Consider the following 27,108-nt stretch of genomic DNA (forward strand, 5'->3'; position numbering starts at 1 on the left):
TCAATCTGATGATGGTGATTTTAAAGCGCAACCCTACTCGCTTATGGCTGGAGAGCTCTTTACAATGATCTGCTTTGCGTGAGGAATATCCGTCAGCTCTATACGGACGATGGACTCTGCGCTGTCCTGCATGTTGGCCGTCACCTTAATGTTCAATTCCTTTTTGTCCTCCACCACGGCGTTGGAGTCCCCCGCTCCTTTCTTGTCGAACGTATCCTCCGTCACCTTCGAGTTGTACATCTCGGTCAGGAGCCTGGCGGATGGTGCGGCCACGTTGGCGAGGTCCTGCAGCTGTATGGCCACCTCTCGGCTGAAGACGCCGCTCGAGTAGGGGTTGCTGAACATGATGTCCAGGCACTTGCTGTTGTCCTTGATGCAGTAGCGCAGGACCCCGTAACAGCCCTTCAGTGACATGTTGAGCTTACGGAAGCCACAGGCTCGCTTCTCACCGGAGATGATTTCTGAGTGTGGGGAGTATTCCTCCACACCAGCATCCAGGAAACATCTAAAGTATGTGAGCAGGGGGTAGGGGGGGAGAGTGTTATGAGTGAAATGGATGTGCATTGTGTTGGTGAGTTAAATGAGGTGGGGGGAGCAGATTCACAGCAGGTGGTGACGAATTTAAGGGCCCAGAAAGTTCCCGAGCAGGTCCAGGTGTAGCGCCAGCTGTTGTGTAGAGAAGTATTATAGAGCGGGCTGTTAACATAGCTCGAGAGGGAGGAGGAAGGGAGCCCAGGAAAGAGTCCCTCTCCAGCAATGCACGACAGCTTATGCGGCGTCAAGGAGGCAGCAGTGACGCAGCAACGAAACTTAACTTGTTTTTACTTTACCAGGTAAGGCCCTGAGCTACATGTATAGCAGCCAATCACTCTAAACGCATGTTGATGGTCAATGTGGAGGGAAAACCCGGAGGATCTGGAGAAAAATCTACGTGAAAACGGAGAGAGAAAGACATGCAAACTAAAAATATACAAGCGTCAGGGTTGGGATTGAACCCACGAACTCCTCCATACTAGACGAGGTAGTTAGCATCTCCTATCCACCGTGGCGACCACATAGAGTGGGTGGGCGTGGCAGTTAGCACGATGCATGAACCCGGCACAGGTCGAGGGATGCCGCACAGAAGTGTGTGTGTTTGTTTGAATGTGCCTAAAGAAGCGAATATCACAGCACTACCTCGGGTCTTTCACGTGACCAACTGGTCTACAATGTTGTGGGGTAGTACTCTCTCACCCGTCCTGCCACAGAAAAATGCCGTTGTCACATTACAGCCACACCAGCAAATGTAATTATAGGAGCTGGAATTTCGGCAAATGAAGTTCAGACCGGAATTAAATGTATTGTTTTGTTGTTGTTGCTGCGTGCAGTCATTAGTCACTAGGCTGGACGCATCGGTTCACTACAAAGGGCAAGCCCACTTTAATCAAAGGCGGCTGAACATTGGATTTGAATCCAGAACCTTAGCGGTGGCAGCTCACCACTATGACCTTCCAAGCCACCCCTACCGGCTAACAACCGCTGTTAGCCAGTACCTACGGTTGGCTACAAACGGTGTGACAAAAGTTCTACCAAGCCTCACACAGAGACCCATAGACTTGCATAGATACCCATAGTTTGTCTTTCCCCCACACCTCCGATTAGCACAGTGAGAAATAGGTTCAACATACATGCATACAAGGCTGGGTGCAGAATTATTATATGGGACGGGGACGCTATGTTGAGAGGAAAATATTGCTGTGATGCCTGTTCTTACCTGGAAAACAAAACTTTATTATATTTACGTGAGTATGTGTGAGCTAGTTGTATGCACGTTGAACATTTTCCACACCATACGTAATCAACCGGGGTAATCAGAGGTGTGGGGGGAAGGACGACAAACTAAAACACACAAAGCAGTGCACGTAAGTAGTGTCCGAGCGATAGGGTTATGCTCACGATTGTTTGTGCAGGGTGTATTTCGACTTGTTGCTGATCTCGATGGCCACTTTGATGTTTGTGCTCATTCCAGCCAGGATGGCTTCCACAGTCTTGCCTTTGTACACCACCAATTCGGTCCCCGGCCTTGCGTGCGCCATCTGGTCGTGGCTATGCCCCTGTGTCTCTTCTTCTTCGACCTGAGGTGGGGCGAACGGGGAGAGGGGCTGGGTGCGGAGGGTGGGGAGGGGCTTAGTCGGGAGGGTGGGGCTGGGTGGGGGGTCGGAGGGGTGGGGCTGGGTGGGGAGGGGCTGGTCACCCCGTGGTGCCCTTAAAAAAACTCAACGTTTAACCTACTCACGTCGGCTTGTGCCCGCCCTCAGTCGGGCATATTTGCGGAATACACCACGCCGCCGTTGACCCTGGCCATTGACCAAGCAACCAAACGTTCCTACCAGCTCCCTCCGCGGGAATGCTTTACATAGGCTTTCGCGACCAATACCATCCATAATAGAGGTTTTTTGGGTTAGATCGCATAAATATATAAATGTGTCGTTAAACCCGCCACCACCCTGCAATGCCAACTAGTAAGGGTTGTCACGTAAAAGGAACATGCCAATTAATCACTAGTACAGCACACTGGTGTGTTGGAGAGCCAAGCCACTACATTTACAATCTGAGTACAACGTTTCACCAGTAATTACAACTGGCTTCATCAGGCGGCCGCCAGATTTGTGGAGCAGTCCACCTGTTTTATTCCTTAATTAGAGGCGTAGATGTGGTGACCACGCTTCTGCGCTCTTGCACCACGTGGGGGTGGGGGCAATGAATGAGTCAATGTACATGATACATGCACATTGTGCGAGCCCCTTTAACTTGTCCTTCCTGTCCATTGTGTGTATTAAAATAGCCGTATCAACGGTAATCCCTATTGAAGTGTAATGTGAGGATATATCCGGCTCACTGACGTATCACAACTCGTCATGATGATTGGCTCTGCCGGTCCTGGTTTACAGCCAATGGGGGGAAGCCGAGGGGTATGGCCCTGACATAATGGAAAGGTGACAGCTGTAAGGATTGGTTCTGCTAGCTTTGGCCACAGCCAATGGGGAGATGAGTCAGGGGCGTGGTCCCGGGAGCTTACGAGGGAGCCTGGAATATTCCATGGAGGCTAACGAGGATTGGCAGAAACGTACCACGTGACCCGGGTATTAAATAGGGGTGCAGACAAACGACACGTGGTCAGAACGGGAACGAACAGAGGAAGGGGGCTACGTGGCAGTGTGTCTCTCTCTCTATCTGTCCCTCTCACGCTGCCTGTCAGCAGCGTGAAGGAAAGCTGTAATACAAGTTGAATAAAAGACGGATTCCAGAAGTCGCCTCAATGAGCTTTATTACAGAAGTATGGTAGCCTGTATACGATCAGAATGATCAAAATATCGTAAATTGTGGGAGTAACTGATAAACTAGCCAGATGTTTGTAAAAACTAAAATCCGAGTCAGATTTGGCACGGTACATAAAATACAGAAATTAATATCTGGTACAAAAGCTGTATTACTGAAGCTATCAACAGAAGGTGTGTACAGCATTAACTGCACTTGTGGAAAATTGAGCAAACAGGACGAATGGTCAGCACGAGACTAAAAGAACATCAAATAAATATTAAATACTCCCAAATACAGCTGTCAGCAGGAGAAGAACACGCGTGCCAACAAGGACACTCAATTGATTTTGATAATGTTGAAGTTCTATGCAAAACTAGCTACTACTTGCCATGACTATTTAGAGAGTCTATCGAAATTGAAAGAAATACAAAATAATTTGAACCGTTCGGATAGCTACCGACTTAGTGCTGCGTGGAAGCAAATCATCAAATAATACGTCGTTTCAATGCAGGCCTATACAGGCCACCATACTTCAATAGGGATTACCGTTGGTACGGCTATTTTAATACACATAATGGACAGGAAGGACAAGATCAATGGGCTCGCATAATGCGCAAGCATAATGTACGTTGACTCATTAATCTCCCCCCACCACATCTACGCCTCTATAAAAGGAACTAAACAGGTGGACTTCTCCACAAATCTGGCTATTGACTGATGAAGCTAGTTGTAATTACTGGCGAAAAGTCGTACTCAGATTGTAAATGTTGTGGCTTGGCTTTCCAACACACTGGTGTGCTGTACTAGTGACGAATTGGCATGTTCTGTTTAGGTGACAACCCTTACTAATTGGCTGTGTCGGGTGGTGGCGGGTTTAACGACACATTTATATATTTACACGATCTAACCCAAAACACCTCTATTATGGCTGCTATATAGATCTTTTTTTCAGTGACCTGCTCCTCACAAATGATATCTCAACGAAGTGGCTTATCACGTGGAAATTTAAAGCAGCAAAATATTCTAAACGCCGTGATGTTGACTCTAAATGTGGAGGTAAAAAACCGGAGAAAAATTCACACAACCACGGGGGGCAGAGAGACGCAAACTCCAACTATAGAGAAGGCCTTAGGGTCTGGGCATCGAAGCGACGACCTCCTGTATACCAGGCAAGGTAGTTAACATCTCCTAGCCACCATGGCACGCTAAGTACGCTTTCATCCAGCATTTGATCAACAAAAGGGGATGTAGCTTGTTACGAATGTACTTACATTGAGGTCTGTAAGGGGCTCGAAAACCAAAATGATAAGAGCCATTTTTTTTATTTGGAAAAAAACGCCTCAATATTTCAAGAGCCGCTATGCATGTCAACACGAAGACGGTGGTCCTTCATACATAACATCACGAATCAATCCTTAATGAGAACCGCGGATTACCGACCCCCTGAGTTATCGCCAAATAGACAGTCTCTTAAGGAGATATATCTTAGCAATAAGTATTTCCCCTTTTTTCTGGCAACAAAACCAGGTTTTAAGTTGTAAAAATACCAAACTGTAACCTTTTTATGAGGATCCATGTCTGCATTAACCACAATACTTGTGGTCAGAATGCAAACAAAAAACATACTCTGATAATATGATGCATTATCCTTGAAACTGATTGATCTATCTTACATAGTCACTTGCAGTCTCACACCTTGACCCACAGGCTCACACCGATACCCACAGACCCACGGGCTCACACGGAGCCCCATGGACACAAGTCATCAAAGTGAAACTTCACTGAGTTCAAATTAAAAGTGATTCTGCTTCTTTATTTCAATTTCTATTCGATGTAAAAAAAACGATTGTCACACTGTTGTATATGTTGGGTTAAGAAAATTTGTTATGTTGTATGCGTGCGTGGGTGAAATTATTATGTTGTACCTGTGTGTTATGAATATTCAGTGAAAATAATAATTATTAAATGAAATCTGGCCAAATGTGTAATTATCCGGAAATATGTTAATTTATGTAATTACGCACATTTTAATTATGCCAATTCGAGAGGTAATCGGATTAATTATGCGAGTGGGTGTAATTATGATAATACAAGTCGTTGTGATAACCAGACCCCGCCTCGGTGACGAGGGTGGGTTATCGATCGGAAGAAGGCAATTAATCGTATGCAGTTATGCAGGTGTGGTGTAAGTATGCAAGATTAACTTAGATTAACTCGGCATCGTTGTCTAGGTTCGTCTCATTCTCGCTTTAACATTCCCAGAGTTTTATTCGTGGTTATATTTTTAGGTCCCCGGTTCACCCCGTTATCGCTTTAACATTTACTGAGTATGTATTAGTGTGTTTATTAAGGTCACCAAGTTCAAATCTCAACGCAGAAGCAGATCTTATGCATAGATTTCAGGAAAGAATCACACAACCACTTCTGTATTAATCAATTTATTACTAATTCAACCTTAACTATGATATAATATGCGAACTCTCAATCCCGGAACGTCAACACGGCATCAATACAGTATCATCAACGATTGTCTGATTTCACTTTGACAACTGCACATGGATCCCGCATAACGCGATGGTTGTTAGGGAGAGAGAGAGTCGTTAAAACACGCAAATACTATGCTAAGAAAACCTTAATGTTAATGAATGATTATACTCAATATTGTTCATAACGCGATGGTTGTTAGTGAGAGAGAGAGTCGTTGAAATATGCAAATACTATGCTAAGAAAACCTTAATGTTAATGAATGATTATACTCAATATTGTTCATAACGCGATGGTTGTTAGTGAGAGAAAGAGTCGTTGAAATATGCAAATACTATGCTAAGAAAACCTTAATGTTAATGAATGATTATACTCAATATTGTTCATAACGCGATGGTTGTTAGTGAGAGAGAGAGTCGTTGAAATATGCAAATACTATGCTAAGAAAACCTTAACACTAATGAATGATTATACTCAATATTGTTCACGCAGTACCACACTCCTTATTGACCATACGCAACCCTTATCACGTTGTTAACACCTTGGGTCACGGGACAGTTGAATATTCTGTAGAGGATGCGAGTACGTGCGGCGATTATGACTGAAAGATACTTGAAAGATTATACGGCGATAAAAAAAACACAATCAAAAACAGTTATTATTCTTAAAGGCACCAATCTCAACAGATACATCGGCAGGTTATCTGACAACAGAACGGCTCGGAGTAAGGGCCTGCGACGGTGCTCCTTTTCCGAAGCTCGTTATCTTATACCAAGTTTACTAATTGGGGACCAGATCACCTGATAAGGATCCGGTGGGCCACCACTCCCCACGTGAGCGTGGCTCGGCGGAAGGAGGTGCCAAGAATCAGTTCGTATTGATGGATCTGTTGGGAATTTATGCGATTAAGAGTACAGCCCACTAAATATTAAAGATAAAAATTAAGAATACTCTTATAAACGACGGAGGGCCATCACTCGGTCTCGTTGCGATGCTTTCCAGCCACGGATGGCTTATGGGTTCGAGTGTTTTTGAGTGGTAAGAGTTGTCTTGAATAGTCAGTGTTCGGAGTCGATTCTTTAGGTCAAACAGACGCCTGGTGGTCGTGTGGTGAGGGGGCGGTGCGCGTCATACGTATCAGTTGATCCCCTGTCACCGTGGCGAACTGGTTCGGATGCCCGTTGATACGCTGTCGCAGTTCGGAACCCGGTCGGTAGGTGGCGCCCACAACTCGCTCGTAGCGTGCAGCTCTGGGTTGTCGCCGATCCGCGATGCTCACCACTCCGGTGGCAGCAGAGACCCCCGATTCGGCAGAGGTTGACGAGCTGAAGATGAGTCGAGCCGACCCGCTGGTCGCAGCTCGCTCCTGAGTCGACCCTCTGGTCGCACTCCTGAGTGGACCCGCTGGTCGCACTCCTGAGTGGACCCACTCTGGTCGCACTCGTTCCTGAGTCGACCCTCCCGTCGCACTCCTGAGTCGACCCTCTGGTCGCACTCGCTCCTGAGTCGACCCTCTGGTCGCACTCCTGAGTGGACCCGCTGGTCGCACTCCTGAGTGGACCCACTCTGGTCGCACTCGTTCCTGAGTCGACCCTCCCGTCGCACTGATTTCCAATGCTCAGGATCCTTTACTTTATGCCGAAAATTCCCCCTGGATCCCGCCCACAAGGCGGGACTTCTTTCGATTTTTTTTTGTGTCAGGATCTGTCCGTAGGCAGGTGTGTCCATGTGTGTGTCCGTACGTCCGTGTGTCCTTGTGTGCATCACTGACGGTATATTCCGTTGTCACACTCCCTCCATAAAACCCACGAGCAAACAATCAGATGTTACAAATTGCCTCGAGGTCGTCTCTCTGTCTGGGCGCAACATTATCTCCTGTCTGGCCTTCCCCATGAACCCAAAACACAGACGTCACAAATGTCTCATAGGCGTCTTTGTTCGCACCACCTGGAGGGAGGGGCAACGCTCTCTCCGACCCGGCGCACAAAGAAATGGCCAAAAGTTTTAAGTTAACATTTGTCCCTTACTATTTCACAGCCATGATTCCGCATGTAACCCAAGGTCTGTCGTTTCCCATCGTGGTGCCCGACCCAAGTGGAGGCGTCTCCCCGAGCGTACACACACTCCCATCCCGCGCTGCGGGGATACAAAGACGGCCGGGATCTCCCTTTCTCTCCGACCCTGGGTTTAACATCGTTTTTTATTATGTATTTATATTCGACCTGGTGGTGATTCATCCCGTTATCCTGGCTTTTCATAAGTTTTACTTTTGTCTTTTCATGCATATGCTTCGGGTCGAGTTGTATAGAAAGCATTAAAGTATGGAAATAACATTTCATATTGACTTAATGATGGTGATGGTTCAGTAGGCGTACTTGTGACCTGGTTTAATTGGAGTGGGTGTGAATATCAAACTTTAGCCTACCCTGTTGTTAAATTCCGACTTTAACGTTACTTTAATAGCAATACAGAATAATTGAGCTTTTTGTCTTAACTAGGCGAACGCGAACTTCTGGTGACCCCCGCAGCCGTGTTATTTAGCTGGGTCTGCCCGCCTTGAGAGATATACAACACTTTTTTTAAATCAGCTCTCCCCTGTCCCTCCAACCTTCTGCTCTGGGAATGTTATTCTTAATTTCAGGTCCAAGGCCTCTTTGGGTTTATCTTTGTTTCCTCAGCTGCAGGAGAACAAGGCGTGCTTCTACCTCCCTTTCTGTGTGCACGTGTTCTAATTAGCTCGGAATCCCTAAACACACAATCAGTGATGATTCCTGGCTTTCTGTGGTTGTGACTTAGACAAAGGCGCCTCTGCTTCCTTTCACTGCCTTTGCCTTGAAGCAAGGTTGCAAATTCTGTCATCCTAGCCCTCCTCTCGTTCATTACTTAACAACACCTGGTGTTTTGCAGTTTGGTGCGCTTTGGTGTGTTTCACTCATTAAAAAAAACAAGTAAAAAGATAATATATAAAAATCATCAAATATTATTAATCTCAATTATGGAAGAAGGGTTAGGATACAACATTCCGCCCTTTTAAAAATGACCAGTGGTCAAATGGCCACGGGTTATTTTTAAAAAAATGTATACCCTTCTTCCATCATGAACCATCGATTGTCCTCAAGTTTTGCTGCTATTCCTTACAACGCGCGCGTACGTGTCACAACTTAACATGGTTATATTTGAATTGAGCAAAGAAAATTAAACAAGCGTTAAACATCGATATTGCGTTACATCGGTTCTGATACATCATGACTCCGACGAATATTCATTTTTGTTTTTGTTAAATCCTGGGAAACGCTAGGTAGCGGTTTCGAACGCATTTATGCGTTACCTTCCTCATGTTGCCTCGTTCACCACTTATCACTTCGATAATTCGATCACGGTTTTCGGGTTCGTTTTTGTAGTTTCCTCTCTCACTCTCTGTGTCGTGGGAGTGTGTGGTGAAAAATTGTGCTGCACATAACCAGAATTCGCGCACACGACCCACTTTGACACTTGGTTCGAGGCATTCGCTCTCTCTGCGATTACATGCACATTTGCCGAGTCAGTGTGTCGATTTAATTCTGTCCCTCGTAATGTTGCCCTCTTTGTTTTTACTAGTGTGTTGGATTTCAACACCATTCCCGATACGTCATGGACATTCGTCTCCATTTTAGCACTCCGATCCACATAATTTTGGTTTCCCTTGGATATTTTCCATTCAAAGGCTCATGCCTGCGCTCCTCAGGGCGTGTCCCTGCTGTCTGTTTTTGTACTGTCCGATCACGCTTCAATGCAACCCTGTCCTTGTATTCGATCCGCGCGTCATTTACGGGAGCACTGTCCACGTTTTTGCCCGCCCTGTCACTTGCAGCCTGCCTGTATTTCACATTGAGCGCCGGGTTTAACACCTCGGCGGGTGTGGCGCGTATGGGCTGCCCGCTCTCAATCACTGTGGATGGTTCATCACGTATTTGGACCGTATTCTGTGTTATTCCTCTATTCCCTCCTGGTATAGCCGGTGGAGGAATTGGTCGGAATTGTATCGATTGTGTTTGACCTCCCATCCTGCGATTCTCGTGAATGTTCGCATCCATACCTCCGCGGTATGTGTAACACCTTCCCGCTAGGTGGTTATCTTCCCATCTCTGTGCGTAATTTGAACCTTGCGTGTGTCGTGGGATGGGGTGTTGATATGGTTCTGCTCTGAACCTCTCCCTCCTACGATTCTCCTGCACCCTTGGCCCAGTGTTTTTCCCATTTGGGTGCCAAATTTTTCCTGGATTGTTACTTCGCCATCCCTGTGGGTAATCTTGACCTTGCGCATGTCGGGGCATGGGGTGTTGGTATGGTTCTATTCTGAACCTCCCCCTCCTGCGATTCTCCTGAATGTTCGGCTTTGTGCCGCTCTCATTCTCGTGCCAACCTCTCTCTGGGTTATTTTGCCATGTGTGCGTGCGTTTCTGCTGCTCTCTGCATGGTGGGACTGCTCGGTGATTTTTATTCCTCTCTGAGAGGCTGGGTTCCTCATCCCTCTCCCTGTGTTCTGGATCCGAATTATGATTCTTAGCTCTGTATAACCATGCCATGTACGCCTTGCTCTCTATGCGGCGTAAGGATGCGGTTTCTGGATTCAAAACCATTCTCACCCTTTCTGTAATCTCTGGGCTTAAGGATTCAAAAAACATAATTTTGAACATTTTATCCCCTTCGTGGTATTGATTCACATCGCCTGCGTAATACGCTCTTTTAAATTGGACGAGGTAGTCACGTGGATCTTGGTCCATGCCCTGGGTCATCGATTTTACAGCATAAAACCCCTCAGTGAGTGTCGAATATTCTCCAAACTTCCGAATCACTGCCAGGCTCAATTGTTTAAAATCATTTCTAACCTTGTGTGGTAGTGACTTTACCCATGGAATAGATTCTTTATGTAAGGTCCGTTTCAACAAACTTGCTTTTTCATCCCGTCTCCTCAGCCCTCTAATCATTGCCTCCTCTTCCACTGTCGCGATATGTGTGTGGATATCCATAGTCTTATTGTGGGGGTCAAAATCGGGAATTCTGACTAGAGCCTTGTCCATCAACTTAAGGGTTTTACTGGTGAACAGGTATTCCGAAAGTTGATTGCTGACAGCGTCATCATCAAACAAGTTATCATCAGGCAATCTGTCACTTTGGTCTGTGCTGTGTCTCTTGTGTTTAAGTGGTGTGCATTTTCTGTGTGCGCGCCCAGGGCCGTGTCGCTCGTGTTGCCATTTCCCTTCAGTTTTTGCCTCTGCCCTTAGTGTACCATGTCCTGGCGATTTTACTTTAACTTTTGTGCGATCAATCCCTGGACTCTGTCCACGTACCCAAGAGAGTGATTTGATGTTACTTCCATATTTATTCTGTGGCTCAACGTCTGTGAGTTTCGCTGGTGTCGCGAGCTTTGATTTCTCCTCCCTCTCGAGGGTGTGAGGACATTTCTCGTCGTTTATTAGAGACGATTTCTCTCCCGTTTCCTTTCCAAATTTTCCTTCATTCCACAATCCCTGTCTGTATGCCTGTGTGAGAAGGTATGAGTCCTGTCCTGCCTTCTCTGCAGTTTTTGCATCGTGTTTGCCTTCGTTACTTTTTATCCAGTCAATTAGTTTCCCCCAAGGTGTGTTCGTGTTATCGATACAGCTCCCTTCCCATATGTCTCTCTGACTGTACTGCTTTGTAACAGATTGGTCGGTACGTTTAAATACGAGCTCCCCGTATCCCGTAACCCATTCAAATATTGTTCTTAATCCTAGCATCTTAAGTATGGCAAGAGTTACCTTAATATTTCTTTTCAGAGTGCATATAAACAATTGTATCACAGGATGCGTCAGTTCAACTCGAGCAAATAATCTCAGCCCAGCTGTCTTTGTTATACTCTGCTACTCTGGTATTTCCCTTCAGAGCGCGTTTTGTTTGTATACCCCCGTTTACAATCACAAGGCAACGTTAGTTCACAACACTTTGATTAACACATCAGTGATTCGTTCCTGAATTCATGCATAAACTGTCTGCGAGAGATCCCGGAAGACGAGCCCCCATTATGTTGTATATGTTGGGTTAAGAAAATTTGTTATGTTGTATGCGTGCGTGGGTGAAATTATTATGTTGTACCTGTGTGTTATGAATATTCAGTGAAAATAATAATTATTAAATGAAATCTGGCCAAATGTGTAATTATCCGGAAATATGTTAATTTATGTAATTACGCACATTTTAATTATGCCAATTCGAGAGGTAATCGGATTAATTATGCGAGTGGGTGTAATTATGATAATACAAGTCGTTGTGATAACCAGACCCCGCCTCGGTGACGAGGGTGGGTTATCGATCGGAAGAAGGCAATTAATCGTATGCAGTTATGCAGGTGTGGTGTAAGTATGCAAGATTAACTTAGATTAACTCGGCATCGTTGTCTAGGTTCGTCTCATTCTCGCTTTAACATTCCCAGAGTTTTATTCGTGGTTATATTTTTAGGTCCCCGGTTCACCCCGTTATCGCTTTAACATTTACTGAGTATGTATTAGTGTGTTTATTAAGGTCACCAAGTTCAAATCTCAACGCAGAAGCAGATCTTATGCATAGATTTCAGGAAAGAATCACACAACCACTTCTGTATTAATCAATTTATTACTAATTCAACCTTAACTATGATATAATATGCGAACTCTCAATCCCGGAACGTCAACACGGCATCAATACAGTATCATCAACGATTGTCTGATTTCACTTTGACAACTGCACATGGATCCCGCATAACGCGATGGTTGTTAGGGAGAGAGAGAGTCGTTAAAACACGCAAATACTATGCTAAGAAAACCTTAATGTTAATGAATGATTATACTCAATATTGTTCATAACGCGATGGTTGTTAGTGAGAGAGAGAGTCGTTGAAATATGCAAATACTATGCTAAGAAAACCTTAATGTTAATGAATGATTATACTCAATATTGTTCATAACGCGATGGTTGTTAGTGAGAGAAAGAGTCGTTGAAATATGCAAATACTATGCTAAGAAAACCTTAATGTTAATGAATGATTATACTCAATATTGTTCATAACGCGATGGTTGTTAGTGAGAGAGAGAGTCGTTGAAATATGCAAATACTATGCTAAGAAAACCTTAACACTAATGAATGATTATACTCAATATTGTTCACGCAGTACCACACTCCTTATTGACCATACGCAACCCTTATCACGTTGTTAACACCTTGGGTCACGGGACAGTTGAATATTCTGTAGAGGATGCGAGTACGTGCGGCGATTATGACTGAAAGATACTTGAAAGATTATACGGCGATAAAAAAAACACAATCAAAAACAGTTATTATTCTTAAAGGCACCAATCTCAACAGATACATCGGCAGGTTATCTGACAACAGAACGGCTCGGAGTAAGGGCCTGCGACGGTGCTCCTTTTCCGAAGCTCGTTATCTTATACCAAGTTTACTAATTGGGGACCAGATCACCTGATAAGGATCCGGTGGGCCACCACTCCCCACGTGAGCGTGGCTCGGCGGAAGGAGGTGCCAAGAATCAGTTCGTATTGATGGATCTGTTGGGAATTTATGCGATTAAGAGTACAGCCCACTAAATATTAAAGATAAAAATTAAGAATACTCTTATAAACGACGGAGGGCCATCACTCGGTCTCGTTGCGATGCTTTCCAGCCACGGATGGCTTATGGGTTCGAGTGTTTTTGAGTGGTAAGAGTTGTCTTGAATAGTCAGTGTTCGGAGTCGATTCTTTAGGTCAAACAGACGCCTGGTGGTCGTGTGGTGAGGGGGCGGTGCGCGTCATACGTATCAGTTGATCCCCTGTCACCGTGGCGAACTGGTTCGGATGCCCGTTGATACGCTGTCGCAGTTCGGAACCCGGTCGGTAGGTGGCGCCCACAACTCGCTCGTAGCGTGCAGCTCTGGGTTGTCGCCGATCCGCGATGCTCACCACTCCGGTGGCAGCAGAGACCCCCGATTCGGCAGAGGTTGACGAGCTGAAGATGAGTCGAGCCGACCCGCTGGTCGCAGCTCGCTCCTGAGTCGACCCTCTGGTCGCACTCCTGAGTGGACCCGCTGGTCGCACTCCTGAGTGGACCCACTCTGGTCGCACTCGTTCCTGAGTCGACCCTCCCGTCGCACTCCTGAGTCGACCCTCTGGTCGCACTCGCTCCTGAGTCGACCCTCTGGTCGCACTCCTGAGTGGACCCGCTGGTCGCACTCCTGAGTGGACCCACTCTGGTCGCACTCGTTCCTGAGTCGACCCTCCCGTCGCACTGATTTCCAATGCTCAGGATCCTTTACTTTATGCCGAAAATTCCCCCTGGATCCCGCCCACAAGGCGGGACTTCTTTCGATTTTTTTTTGTGTCAGGATCTGTCCGTAGGCAGGTGTGTCCATGTGTGTGTCCGTACGTCCGTGTGTCCTTGTGTGCATCACTGACGGTATATTCCGTTGTCACACTCCCTCCATAAAACCCACGAGCAAACAATCAGATGTTACAAATTGCCTCGAGGTCGTCTCTCTGTCTGGGCGCAACATTATCTCCTGTCTGGCCTTCCCCATGAACCCAAAACACAGACGTCACAAATGTCTCATAGGCGTCTTTGTTCGCACCACCTGGAGGGAGGGGCAACGCTCTCTCCGACCCGGCGCACAAAGAAATGGCCAAAAGTTTTAAGTTAACATTTGTCCCTTACTATTTCACAGCCATGATTCCGCATGTAACCCAAGGTCTGTCGTTTCCCATCGTGGTGCCCGACCCAAGTGGAGGCGTCTCCCCGAGCGTACACACACTCCCATCCCGCGCTGCGGGGATACAAAGACGGCCGGGATCTCCCTTTCTCTCCGACCCTGGGTTTAACATCGTTTTTTATTATGTATTTATATTCGACCTGGTGGTGATTCATCCCGTTATCCTGGCTTTTCATAAGTTTTACTTTTGTCTTTTCATGCATATGCTTCGGGTCGAGTTGTATAGAAAGCATTAAAGTATGGAAATAACATTTCATATTGACTTAATGATGGTGATGGTTCAGTAGGCGTACTTGTGACCTGGTTTAATTGGAGTGGGTGTGAATATCAAACTTTAGCCTACCCTGTTGTTAAATTCCGACTTTAACGTTACTTTAATAGCAATACAGAATAATTGAGCTTTTTGTCTTAACTAGGCGAACGCGAACTTCTGGTGACCCCCGCAGCCGTGTTATTTAGCTGGGTCTGCCCGCCTTGAGAGATATACAACACTTTTTTTAAATCAGCTCTCCCCTGTCCCTCCAACCTTCTGCTCTGGGAATGTTATTCTTAATTTCAGGTCCAAGGCCTCTTTGGGTTTATCTTTGTTTCCTCAGCTGCAGGAGAACAAGGCGTGCTTCTACCTCCCTTTCTGTGTGCACGTGTTCTAATTAGCTCGGAATCCCTAAACACACAATCAGTGATGATTCCTGGCTTTCTGTGGTTGTGACTTAGACAAAGGCGCCTCTGCTTCCTTTCACTGCCTTTGCCTTGAAGCAAGGTTGCAAATTCTGTCATCCTAGCCCTCCTCTCGTTCATTACTTAACAACACCTGGTGTTTTGCAGTTTGGTGCGCTTTGGTGTGTTTCACTCATTAAAAAAAACAAGTAAAAAGATAATATATAAAAATCATCAAATATTATTAATCTCAATTATGGAAGAAGGGTTAGGATACAACAACACACAAATGAACTGAATAGAGTATTTATTATTATTATGTAATGGTGTGCAAAACGAAAAGATAAAATACAAAATCAGGGGCGCACTTGGCTTTTATCAAAAGCGGTCCTGGTGTATTTTTGGAGAAAAGTGATTATTCTTGTAATAACAAACTAATAATTACTCTTTGGTTCTTTCGGTAAAGTCACGTAGAAAGAAATTAAATTAAATAATAATATAATACGACGTTTCGATTGCAACACAAGCAATCATCGTCAGGTACGAATGAATGAGAAAACAAACCTAGTAAATAATCTTGATTTGAAGCTTTCGTGACTGCAAGAATCCATACTATATAGAGGCGGCTAACATAACAGTCAACACACTACCTGGTTGATTACGTTCTTCCAAAGATTGATACATTTCAGAGAGAGACAAAACAGACACGGAGACACATAGACACACAAGCAGAGAGAGACTCACACAGAGACAAACAGAGAGAGAGGTTTGTTTTCTCAATCATTCGTACCTGATGATGGTTGCTTGTGTTACAATCGAAACGTCGTATTCTATTATTATTTAATTTATTTCTACGTGACTTCACCGAAAGAACCAAAGAGTAATTCCTGCAATCACGAAAGCTTCGAATCTAAACTACTAATAAATTACAATTTTCATAATAAACCTTTCATAAAAAAAATTGTAATTGCATGAAAATCCACGAAGCCAAGCCAGTGTTACACACAGCGTACAGTGTCAGGCGTTAGGCACAGATCAACAAAACTATATATGTATAATTATTATAACGCGGTTTTTCCATAACGCGTTGTTCTGCAGGAAAGCAACGACCACCACCGCGTTATAGGAGAACAAAGTTGAGTAGTCAAACAACAACCTTCGTGAGATCGCCTAAATATAAATGTATTCTATGGGAACTTCATTTGCCAGTAAAAATATGATAATTGGTTTTTTACCCTTCTATCTGGCAACAAAACTGACACCTTTTTACAAGGAGTCATGTTTGCATAGACCGCCTAGTCTCTCTAAGGAAAGCTGTCTCGGGTGTGGGCCAATCAACTTCAAGGACAATGCACATTATCAGAGTTATGTCTTTTGTTTGTATTATGACTGCAGGTATTGCGGTCTATGCAAACATGACTCCTTGTAAAAAGGTGTCAGTTTTGTTGCCAGATTGAAGGGTAAAAAAACAATTATTATAAATGTATTGTTTAACCCGCCAATACCCGACACAGCCAATTCGTCAGGGTTTGTCACGGATACAAACGTGGCAATTCGTTCCTAGCACAGTACACTGATGTGTTGGAGAGTAAACCCAATTGCAAATGGTAACAATTGGGCTTACGACTTGGCATGTTTTTACGTAACAAACCATACTAAGTGACTGTGTTGGGTGGGGGCGGGTTTAACGACGCATTTATATTTACGTGATCTAACCCAAAAACGTAGTATGGATGACTACGCTCGTGGCCCACACGATGTTGGGGAGGCCTTCATATGCAGCAGTAGAAAGAGATGTTAACTACCTCGCCTGGTATGCAGGAGATCATGGGTTCAATCCCAACCTGACGCCACGGTGGCTAGGAGGAGACGATAACTACCTTGCCTAGCATACAGGATTTCGTGGGTTCAAGCCCGACCCTGACGCCGCAGTCGCTAGATCTTAACTATCTCGCCTAGTATGCAAGAATTCGTAGGTTCGAGCCTGACCCTGACGCCTGCTGTGCATTTAGAGTGCGCGTCTCTCTCCCTGGGGTCGCGTAGAATTTGCATCTGGATCTCCTCCAGGTTTTTTTTCCCCTCCCACATTTTTTTATCAAATATCACGGGCGTGTCGAGCGTATTTGGCTGCCACTATACATTTATCACACATGATGATGATACAATTGGACGATACAATTGATAATGATACAATTGGACGTATTTGGCTGCCACTATACATTTCTCACACATGATGATGATGATATCAGCTGCCACTTCCGTTGAGCTATGATTTGTGATAGCCAGGTCGCTTCTGAAAAAAGAGAGCTACTGCATAGCTCAAGCGGTGGGGCATTACCTGGTAAATTAAAATAAAAAAAAAGGTTAATAATCGTTTAGGTGATCGACTCACCGCCCTGAGCGAGACTCCTGGGGCTGCAGTGAACCCGGTGGTGCTCGGCGCGGAGAGAAGTTGAACGCCGTGTGGCCGGGGGTGAGTGGAGACCTCCTCCTTGGATGCTCCCTTTAAATCCGACTCCTCCTCATCCGCCGAACTCGCGACCAACTTTACTAGCCAATGAGGAAGGATGTTGATTGTTTTTCCTCTTTCCCTTTTTTCCTCCTCCTCTTTTTCCCCCTCTTTTTCCTCCTCTTTTTCCTCCTCTTTCTCCTCATTTTCCTCCTCCTTTTCCTCCTCCCCCCCCCTCCTCCCTACTGCACTCGCTTACTCTCAGTGTGTTTACGGTTCTGTATGTGTACCGCGAGTCGAGCTTCAGATGCTACCGTGGCCCGGAGCTGTGGCTGCTGCACCACAACTCGCCTGTTAATTCTGCTGCACGGTAGGCGTGTCAGAATAAGAATATTCATACTGGTAGGAACCTCCTGGTTACACCAGCCCACAGGGGATTATTGTGTCCGTCCGTCGTGCATCCAAAAATGGGAGAGTTGGGGCTGGGTGGAGAGGGGAGGGTGGGGAGGGGCTGGGTGGGGAGGGGAGGGTGGGGAGGGGCTGGGTGGGGAGGGGAAGGTGGGGAGGGGCTGGGTGGGGAGAATGGGGAGGGGCTGGGTGGGGAGGGTGGGGCTGGGTGGGAGGGGTGGGGCTGGGTGGGAGGGGTGGGGCTGGGCGGGGAGGGGCTGGTCACCCCGTGGTGTCCTTATAAAACTCAACGTTTAACGTCTTCACGCCGGCTTGTGCCCGCCCTCACAGTCGGCCACGACGGACGGACGGACACAATAATCCCCTGTGGGCTGGTGGAACCAGGTGGTTCCTACCAGTAGAATTAACATACGTATTGAGATTATTTAGCTGATATAAATTCCCACGTGGTGATGATAAGCCACTTCGTTTAGCTATAGTTTGTGATAGCCAGGTTGCTTCTGAAAAAGAGCTACACAGCTCAGTGGGGCCTTACCTGGTAAAATGAAACGTTTAGAACTTTAGATAGTTTATTATTTCCTGTATCGGCCCTCCCCCATCTTGCACAGGGATCTACAGCACAGAGGTCGCAAACGGGTTTTGATTCCTTACCCATACCCGTACCCGGCCGCATCAGGGTCGCAAACGGGTACCCGTACCCTACCCGATACCCGGCTACCCGTACCTGGCCGGGTATCGGGTAGGGTACGGGTACCCGATTGCGACCTCTGGGATGAAGCCATGTTGCAGGCGCGGATGGGTTGATTCTAGGAACTTGAATTGTGAGAAGAGTCAAGACGTTGGGAAATTAGTGACAAACGGTTACTCACCAGTGACTCACGGCCTACCCGTACCCGGCCGCACCAGGGTCGCAAACGGGTACCCGTAGGCCGGGTACGGGTAGTCGGGTATCGGGTAGGGTACGGGTATCGGGTACCCGATTGCGACCTCTGCTACAGCATCACGACAAAGCCCCTTCGGCATTTGCGTTGCCGAGTTCCTGGAGATGCCAAGAGCAGGATTTTTGTCATATTTAGCGGTTGCCCACCTGCTGGAAAAACCTGCCAGCCATGTAACCAGTGGGACCCCATCACGTTAACTATACAGCTAACCATCGATTATCCGGCGCGTAGTTATCTGGCTTCCAACATTATCCGGCGGTCCTGTACTGATCCGGCAAAACCGCTCCAAAGGCTGTATAAATCCAGCAATTGGCACCATGTGCATGACAAAAAAAGTAGCTATGCTTGATTTCAGTGTCAAATATTACATACGGTACACTATACACCTAAATACAAAAACTTAAACAATGAAAATACTGCACTATATACATTCTTCACGACTAATAACTACAGTAATAAAAACAGAAAATACACACAGTGCGATCCGACGAAAAGTGTGTGAAATTGGGCGATTGTCATACACATGTTGTTGAAACCAGAGCGTAGTTGTACGTACATCACCCCATGCAGAGTCTTCGAGATTGGAGTGGTAAGTACGGTACAGTAAAAACCGTAACCTTTTACAGTAGGGATATTAATTGTTGTCTATTTGTAAACAAATGTTAAGCACTAAAAAATATACACACCTTGGTATGCGTTAGTGATTATATTATCCCGCGTTTTTGAAAATCCGGCAGCCCCTAGTTCTACTCTAACCTCTCTCACCAATCCCCTCTTCGCCGCTCTCCCTCCACCACCTCTAACCGTCTCTCTTTCCCGTTCTCCCTTTCCTGCAATTTTCCTTTTGAATTCCCTGCTGGCCTATCCCCTGGCTGCTTTGCTCATTTCTCCTCCCCGGATCGGCCTCGCATTGTCAGCGTCGGTGACTCCTCCCTTGGGGCTTCGGCCGGTTTATTTGCACGGGACAGTTCTGGACTTACGAACAAAATTCGTTCCTGGGACCCGTTCATAAGTCGGACTGCTTCGTAAGTGAGAACACGACAATGTACTGTTTAAAATGCCCCCCCCCCCCCCACACACACAAACTCACTACCAGCGCGAGGCTGACTCATCAAATCTCGTAGAGGAATTAACACGTAGGCTTTCGCGACCAATATCATCCATAACAGAGTTTTTTTGGGTTAGATCGCATAAATATATAAATGTGTCGTTAAACCCACTACCATCCGACACAACCAACTAGTAAGGGTTGTCACGTAAACAGAACATGCCAATTCGTCACCAGTAGAGCACACCAGTGTTGGAGAGCCAAGCCACAACATTTACAATCTGAGTACGACGTTTCGCCAGTAGTTACAACTAGCTTCATCAGGCGACAGCCAGATTTGTAGAGAAGTCCAGCTGTTTCGTTCCTTATATAGACGCGTAGATGTGGTGACTACACTTTTGCGCTATACTTACATTATGCATGCGCATTATGCGAGCCCATTGATCTTGTCCTTCCTGTCCATTGTGTGTACTAAAATAGCCGTACCAACAGTATCCTTATTGAAGTATGGTGGCCTGTATAGGCATGCATTTAAACAACATGTTATTTGATTATTCGCTTCCACGCAGTACTAAGTCGGTAGCTAACCGAACGGTTCAAATTATTATTTTTTCTTTCAATTTCGATAGATTCTCTAAATAGTCTTGGCCAGTAGTAGCTAGTTTTGCATAGAACTTCAACATTATCAAAATCAATTGAGTGTCCTTGTTGGCACGCGTGTCCTGCCCCTGCTGACATTTGTATTTGGAAGTATTTAATATTTATTTGGTGTTCTTTAAGTCTCGTGATGATCGTTCGTCCTGTTTGCCCAAAATAGCATTTGCGACAAGTGCAATTAATCCGGTACTCACCTTGTGTTGATAGCTTCAGTAATACATCTTTTGTACCAGATATTAATTTCGGTATTTTATGTACCGTGCCAAATCTGACTTGGATGTTTTGTTTTTCCAAACAACTTGCTAGTTAGTGACGAATTGCCATGTTTTGTTTACGTGATAACCCTTACTATTTGGCTGTGTAGGTTTGTGGCGTGTTTAACGACACTTATATATTTACGCGATCTAACCCAAACAAAACCCTCTATTGTCGTAGAAGATTGCTCAGCTGAACAAAATGGTTCTGTGGTTCATTAACATGTAGTATTCCATAATACATCCTTTCAATATAAATCGCAACTTTCCGGTCCCTAGCCCCCGACGTATATTGGGACCCCCCTTACCCTCCCCCCACCCCGAATCACGTCATCCTCATCTTACCTTGGGCATCATCGACTCCACCGTTAAGAAGATAACTGCCCTCTTCTGTTCGCTCATTGATGCCCTCGCCCGCACCATCAGCTCCTCATTCGTCACCGACACCTCGTTGCCCGCCGGCGCTTGGCTGAACGTGCTGCTCGGGCTTATTTGGTTCCTGATCATCTCATTATGCGTGCGCAGGCCGATGTCGTACACGGGGTCATTTTCGACGCACACGGAGAATGATTTCGGGCCGGCACCTGGCATGTTTTTGAAGAAGATTTTCAGGCAGTGATCGTGGCCGCTGAAGCGGAGAGTCATGGTCCCATGACAGCCGCTCAGCCCAATCTTCTTGTGGAAGCCATAGAGGCCTTGCCCGTCCGGATTTATTGGGGTTTTAGGGAAGGCTTTGTGAGTTCCACTCTCCATGTAGTACCTAGTTCAGCAGCAACAACAACAACTCAATTTCACACCAAACCCTCTTTCATCCAATCATTCGCAGCAGCCATCCATTGCTTCATGAATGTCTCCTTAAGCTCGCGTGTTTCCGTGTCACTGCCACTCCATGGTTGGTCTCTCCCACAGGCCATCATCTATGTCCTTCCTAAGCCATTGTTTTAACAGTCAACATGATGTCTCTCAACTTGTGTGTGTTCTCGATTTCCCCATGCTCTCCCCTCTGCCTCTCAGTCGAATTCCAAACATGTGCCTCTTTGAGCACTTGTCGTTTTTAGCTGCATTTTATTTGTCGATGTCCGTGTCTCTGATCTCCTTTATAGTGTGAGGCTGTGTGTAGAATATACATGTGTAGCTGGTGTGAGCTCCACTTTGATTAATCAGACGCATAATTGTGCACTGCTAATTGCTATGGAGAGCCAAGTGAAATGTTGTATTCTATGAGAAGTCAATGATTACTAGGCATATGACCCCGAGCCCCACGTGCACTGTGGTGTAATATAATAATATATAACCGTTAAATTGATATTATTTGAATGTTAATCGACTGATAGGAGTTGGGTAATGTTAATTGACTACTGATTACGTTATTGGTGGTAATGAAGATATGCACAATTAAGTCTTTGATTTTAAAGTTGATTTAAATATATAAAATACTTATAATAATTGGGTCTAGAATATTAACACTGGTGCTCAATCCCATTGAGAGAGAGATTGAGCTGATGTGTTGTGAAGTGGAGGGTGTGTCTGGTTTCTTGCAGGTACGAGATGTCCACTTATGTTTTAGTTGTATTACATTGTTTGTCGTTTTTTCGTGGGAAATATTATAATAAGATGGCACCGTCCTCGTGGGGAGTTAATTATTGTTACGAGTATTAACAACATTCTAGATTTGAAGCTTTCGTGACTGCAAGGATTAATATTCTTAGGTTTTTCGGTAAAGTCACGTAGGTAAAACATTAAAATTAATAAAAGTAAAATAAAATAAAAATCACGACGTTTCGGAGACAACACAAGCTTCCGTCCTCAGGTGGAACCGTCACAGCCACGACAGCTGTATCAAGTAAATGAGAGATTTCAGGAGCTACCACTCCGTTTATATAATGGTTGGAGAAGGGGGGGGGAGTAAGGGCCAAGTGCAGCACACTTTTTATTAATATGGTAAGGTGAGGCTTAAGAGGGTGAGCCTTTGTTATGGAGAGGTACGGTTTGTGACTCAAACTGTGACAAGGAGACAACCATTAAACATGGTAAACCTGTAATAGTTGTCTGTCAAATAAGATTGGCAAATAAGTGTAGTTAAATCTTTTTTGTATGGTTAATCACATCTTTCCAATGATTACTCAGTTTGTAACCGTCATCACGGTTGAAATTATGTCTGTGTTTGTATATTTGTAAGAATATTAACAACATGTTTATTTTGATCAATCCAACTCGACTAAGTAGATATAATGGAGTTGGAAGATGATTATAGTGTTTTGGTGATGCAAATAGAAGTTGTTTTTGTAATAGTTGATAACATCTGGTGTTATCGTGTTGCGTTGTGCTGTTCATTTAGAAGGCACAAAATGGCTGACTTCGCGCTTGGTTTTAATATTGCACCCATGAGGTTATATTTTATAAGAAATAATTGTTGTTTGAAATGTTGTCAGTACAATATCTCGAATTTACATATTGTTAATATAATTTGATGTTAAAAAATAATGTATTATTACTTATTATTCATTATATAGGTACGTATTGTTTCGTTTAAAGTATGATCAGGAACTAGGAAATTTAGGAGGCATTACAGATGTTTTGGGCAGATGTTTGTATGTTAAATGTCAGTCGATATAAGCCGCTGTTATCGTAATTGAGATTTTTCCGTGCTGAAGGATTGAGCTGCGGTATCTGCAATAGTGTCTGGTCACTATTGCAGATACGCAAATGCCCTGAATACAAATACTTTGAAATAATGTTTTTCCGTTCCACAAATCTCCGGTGCTCAGCTGTGGAGTCGCCCACTTCTCCAGAGGACATAATACAATGCAGAGTATCTACTCCTCATTGTGTCCGAACTGTATTATTTGTATTTCTGTCTATGTTACCGACATGTCCCCCTTGTTAGGATTCACGACGGGAGGAGAGGGACAGGGCAGTCCGGCTACACTTAGCTGCTCTTTGTGCTCACCTCGCATCTCCCAACGTGAACTTCGTGTTATTTGTTATTTTAACCACAACTCCGCGGCTCCTGTAAATTTTGATGCCTTCCACGTCGTTGTCGTCGTCAGACGAACCCGCCATCACCGTCGCTATGGAGGGCGAGACAAGAAGGCGTCATCATCAATCATCGACAGCCACGATCTGCCCACTGATGGATGAAGTACCCCCCCCCCAAGCGAACCAACTGAGATGCAGCTCCACCCCGGGAAAGATGCTATGGAACTGTTATCATCGTTATACATCATCAGCAGATCTGCACGTGTGGCGGGAAGAGTTTCGAGGAAAGAGAGCCTCGGTGTGGATGATGTTGATACACATGAATATTGCTCGTTATGGACATAGAAACCACGTGCTATAGGCTGGGACGTTATGACGAGACAGAGTGGTGTCATGGAGCACGAGGAATTCGAAATGCGGTCGCCTCGCGTTTAACGCGCGTGCACGTTATGCGACTATCAAACGGTGCGTTCCATTAATGTACAATTATTTTTGTTCTGCACTTAAAAACTGTCGGTGGAATAACGCGCCCCAGTGTATTGGGCCATGGTGTCGCGGAACGCACGGCGAGCTGAATCGTTAGGTCAGGGCGGCAAAGTTACATGAACCGATGCTGCCTGAGGGTGCAGCAGTACGACAACAACCACAAGCGAGGGACAGCATCTCGCGCGCCATTTTGAAGATCTTGTGAACCTTGTCTTGTGCACAGATTCGTCTACCTGTACGCCCATTAAAATAACCTTATGGCGGGACCCTGGGGTCACGGAAGCCCCCGGTTCTCACATAAACTGCGTTGCGACGTAATTGTATGTCTGTTGAAGGCGAACGATATGGCAATCTATTCCTCTCGACGAGCTCTACACGATGCGCTAATCAAAGTTTGTATATGACTACGGCAATTTTGGCAACGACGGGTGCTCGGTGAAGAACGAGAGGATTTATTTCTGGTGGGTCGCGGCGTTTGTGTGCGCGGTGAGATGGAGTCGCCAAAAATAAATTAATTAATAACGATTTCGACTTTCGTTTATTCGGGACCCCGGGGTCCCGCCATAAGGTTCAAATGTCCAAATCCATCCAAGGATGCAGCGCCTCGATAAATACGACCCCACCCCCCTCTCTCTCCACTAACTCCACCAATCTCTACTCTTCCCCTCCACCAGCCCCAGTACGGGGGGGACTCCATCACTCGAGCATCTCACTTACGTGTTACACGTGTAATAAAAGACTCGGACGCTTCTCTCTGTCCTGTGTCCTTTATTTGGGTTCGATCTCCTTTCCCTCACGGCACTCTCCCTTACTCTTCGCTCTGCAGCCCCAGGCTGCTATCGCTCACGTAGCCCACTCACAGCACTCCCTTATATACTCTTCGCTCTTGCAGCCCCCAGGCTGCTGTCGCTCACGTAGCCAACTTCTCTCCTTGCAGACCCGCTGCTGTCTCGTCGTGCAGACCCCCGCTGCCCAACTCCACCCTTGCAGACCCGCTGCTCTCTCTGCAGTCTCCTCGCTGCTCCTTCAGCCCCGGGGTCGGTCACCGTTGGCCGACGGTGCCGATCCTCGGGGTCTGTGTGTGTGGCGATCTCGCCACTCTCTCTCTTCCTCACTCCGCCCTGCGTGGCCTCACACTTTCCCAGTCTCCGATCACTCCCCTACTGCTTCCGGTTTCTCCCCTTATAGACCTGAACCCTCTCCCCCACGTGACGTAACTCCTCCCCCCATGACGTCACTTCCGGAAGGTCGTTTACGCCCGCATTACACACGTATTTTTGTTTTAGTTCATTTTTTTCTTTAACTAGACTGTTACTATATTTAAAACATGTGTGGTAGTATTGTGAGTATAATGTCACTGTCACCGGTGAAATATGTAGAGATAGCATGCTCTCCCTAGCACCAAACATTTACTTGATTTCTGAGTTACGCGCAAGTTTATCAAGAACACAACTCTCGCATAGAACGAGAGGTGGCCGTACATGTGTCATGTTTTACGTTGTATAGAGACCCACGCACTCGCTTAATTTACATGTCAACCACCCAACGAGCATAGATGCCCATACACTCAGAGGAGACAGACACAAACGCAAAGGCTCACATAGACTCAAAATCGTACATACACATCTATAGATGCACGCATACACCTGTAGACTCGCATAGAAACTCAAATATTTTAATATAGAGCCATGGACATGCATATGTACTTATCCAAAAGAAAAATACAAAAATCCCCCACGTAGCCTTAACAGACTGTAGGGGCAAGTGCCGTTAGCAAGCAGCCTACGAAAGCCGGCACGACACACGAGGGAGTATGTGGACAGCACCACGCCCGGCCGTCTTTGTCTCCCTCGTGGCGATGTTTACACATCACACCAGCTACTCGTTTGAGACTGAGTCGACCTAGGGGAGGCCCAGGACCGGTTCAGACAATCGTCACTGGTGTTGGCCGTGAGCGGGAATCAAACTCGGGCCATCAGATTTGTAGCGCAGCGTAGCGCTAACCGCTACACTACCGCTCCCCACACATGCACATGGACACCCACACACGCACATTGAAGCCCCCACAGACTTACATTTAACTGTAGATTCACAGAATTGCAGTGGACTCGTGTAGAGCCCTAAGATTGCCTCTCTCAAGTATCAAATAAACACGCACCCCACTACTTCTGTACGGCGTCTTGAGATGCGTTCAAACGCTCCGCTGTGTGATCGTACTGAGAGGGTATTCCTAGAGGTAATCCTGCGCCTCCCAGCCGACCAAACCGATGGCGATGCGTTGTAGTCGACCCGCACCTGACCGAGGCTCGGGTATTAAACAACGTTCAGTGTAAACGAGCAACAGGAAATCCCAGGGGTTCTGCGCACAGCGATTATATTATAAACTGCGGCAGAGTGGAGTTGTGGCGCAGTGGATAGCGAAACTGCGCTGCAAACCAGGCCGGCCAGAGACTTATGATTGGCAGCCACGGCTGAAGCCAACATTGCTTTTGAGCGATACGCATGTACACGTATGTATGTTGAACTTCTTTCGCACCGTACGTGGCAAACCGTGCTAATCGGAGGTGTGGGGGGAAGGACAACAAACTGAACACAACAAGCAGTTCTACATAAAAAAACTAATTAAATTGAGATGATGATTTAAAAGTGCATGGCTCCAGTGGCTTCCTAATATCGGAAGAGCGTTCCAG

General features: G+C 45.8%; 1 protein-coding gene across 1 annotated transcript; it reads right to left on the minus strand.

The window, feature by feature from the left end:
* Window positions 1-26,543, minus strand: LOC133360765 (uncharacterized). Its single transcript, XM_061579629.1, has 5 exons — window positions 26,494-26,543; window positions 23,904-24,024; window positions 21,299-21,713; window positions 1,936-2,141; window positions 1-505 (listed from the first exon to the last, which is right to left on the minus strand). The coding sequence occupies exons 2-5, from the start codon at window positions 24,014-24,016 to the stop codon at window positions 34-36; spliced, it is 1,206 nt and encodes a 401-aa protein (XP_061435613.1). The 5' UTR covers window positions 24,017-24,024; window positions 26,494-26,543; the 3' UTR covers window positions 1-33.
* Window positions 26,544-27,108: the final 565 nt, after the last annotated feature.

This window comes from Lethenteron reissneri, chromosome 69, assembly GCF_015708825.2.
Source record: "Lethenteron reissneri isolate LAM-NWPU_2019-01 chromosome 69, ASM1570882v1, whole genome shotgun sequence".
NCBI classification, from domain to species: domain Eukaryota; kingdom Metazoa; phylum Chordata; class Hyperoartia; order Petromyzontiformes; family Petromyzontidae; genus Lethenteron; species Lethenteron reissneri.

Coding starts and splice junctions, on each gene's coding strand:
- LOC133360765 (XM_061579629.1), bottom strand. CDS start 24,016: ATGGCGGGTTCGTCTGACGACGACAACGACGTGGAAGGCATCAAAATT. Junction 2,142..21,298: donor TGGAGTCGATGATGCCCAAG/GTAAGATGAGGA, acceptor CTCCGCACCCAG/CCCCTCTCCCCGTTCGCCCC. Junction 506..1,935: donor TACACCCTGCACAAACAATC/GTGAGCATAACC, acceptor CACATACTTTAG/ATGTTTCCTGGATGCTGGTG.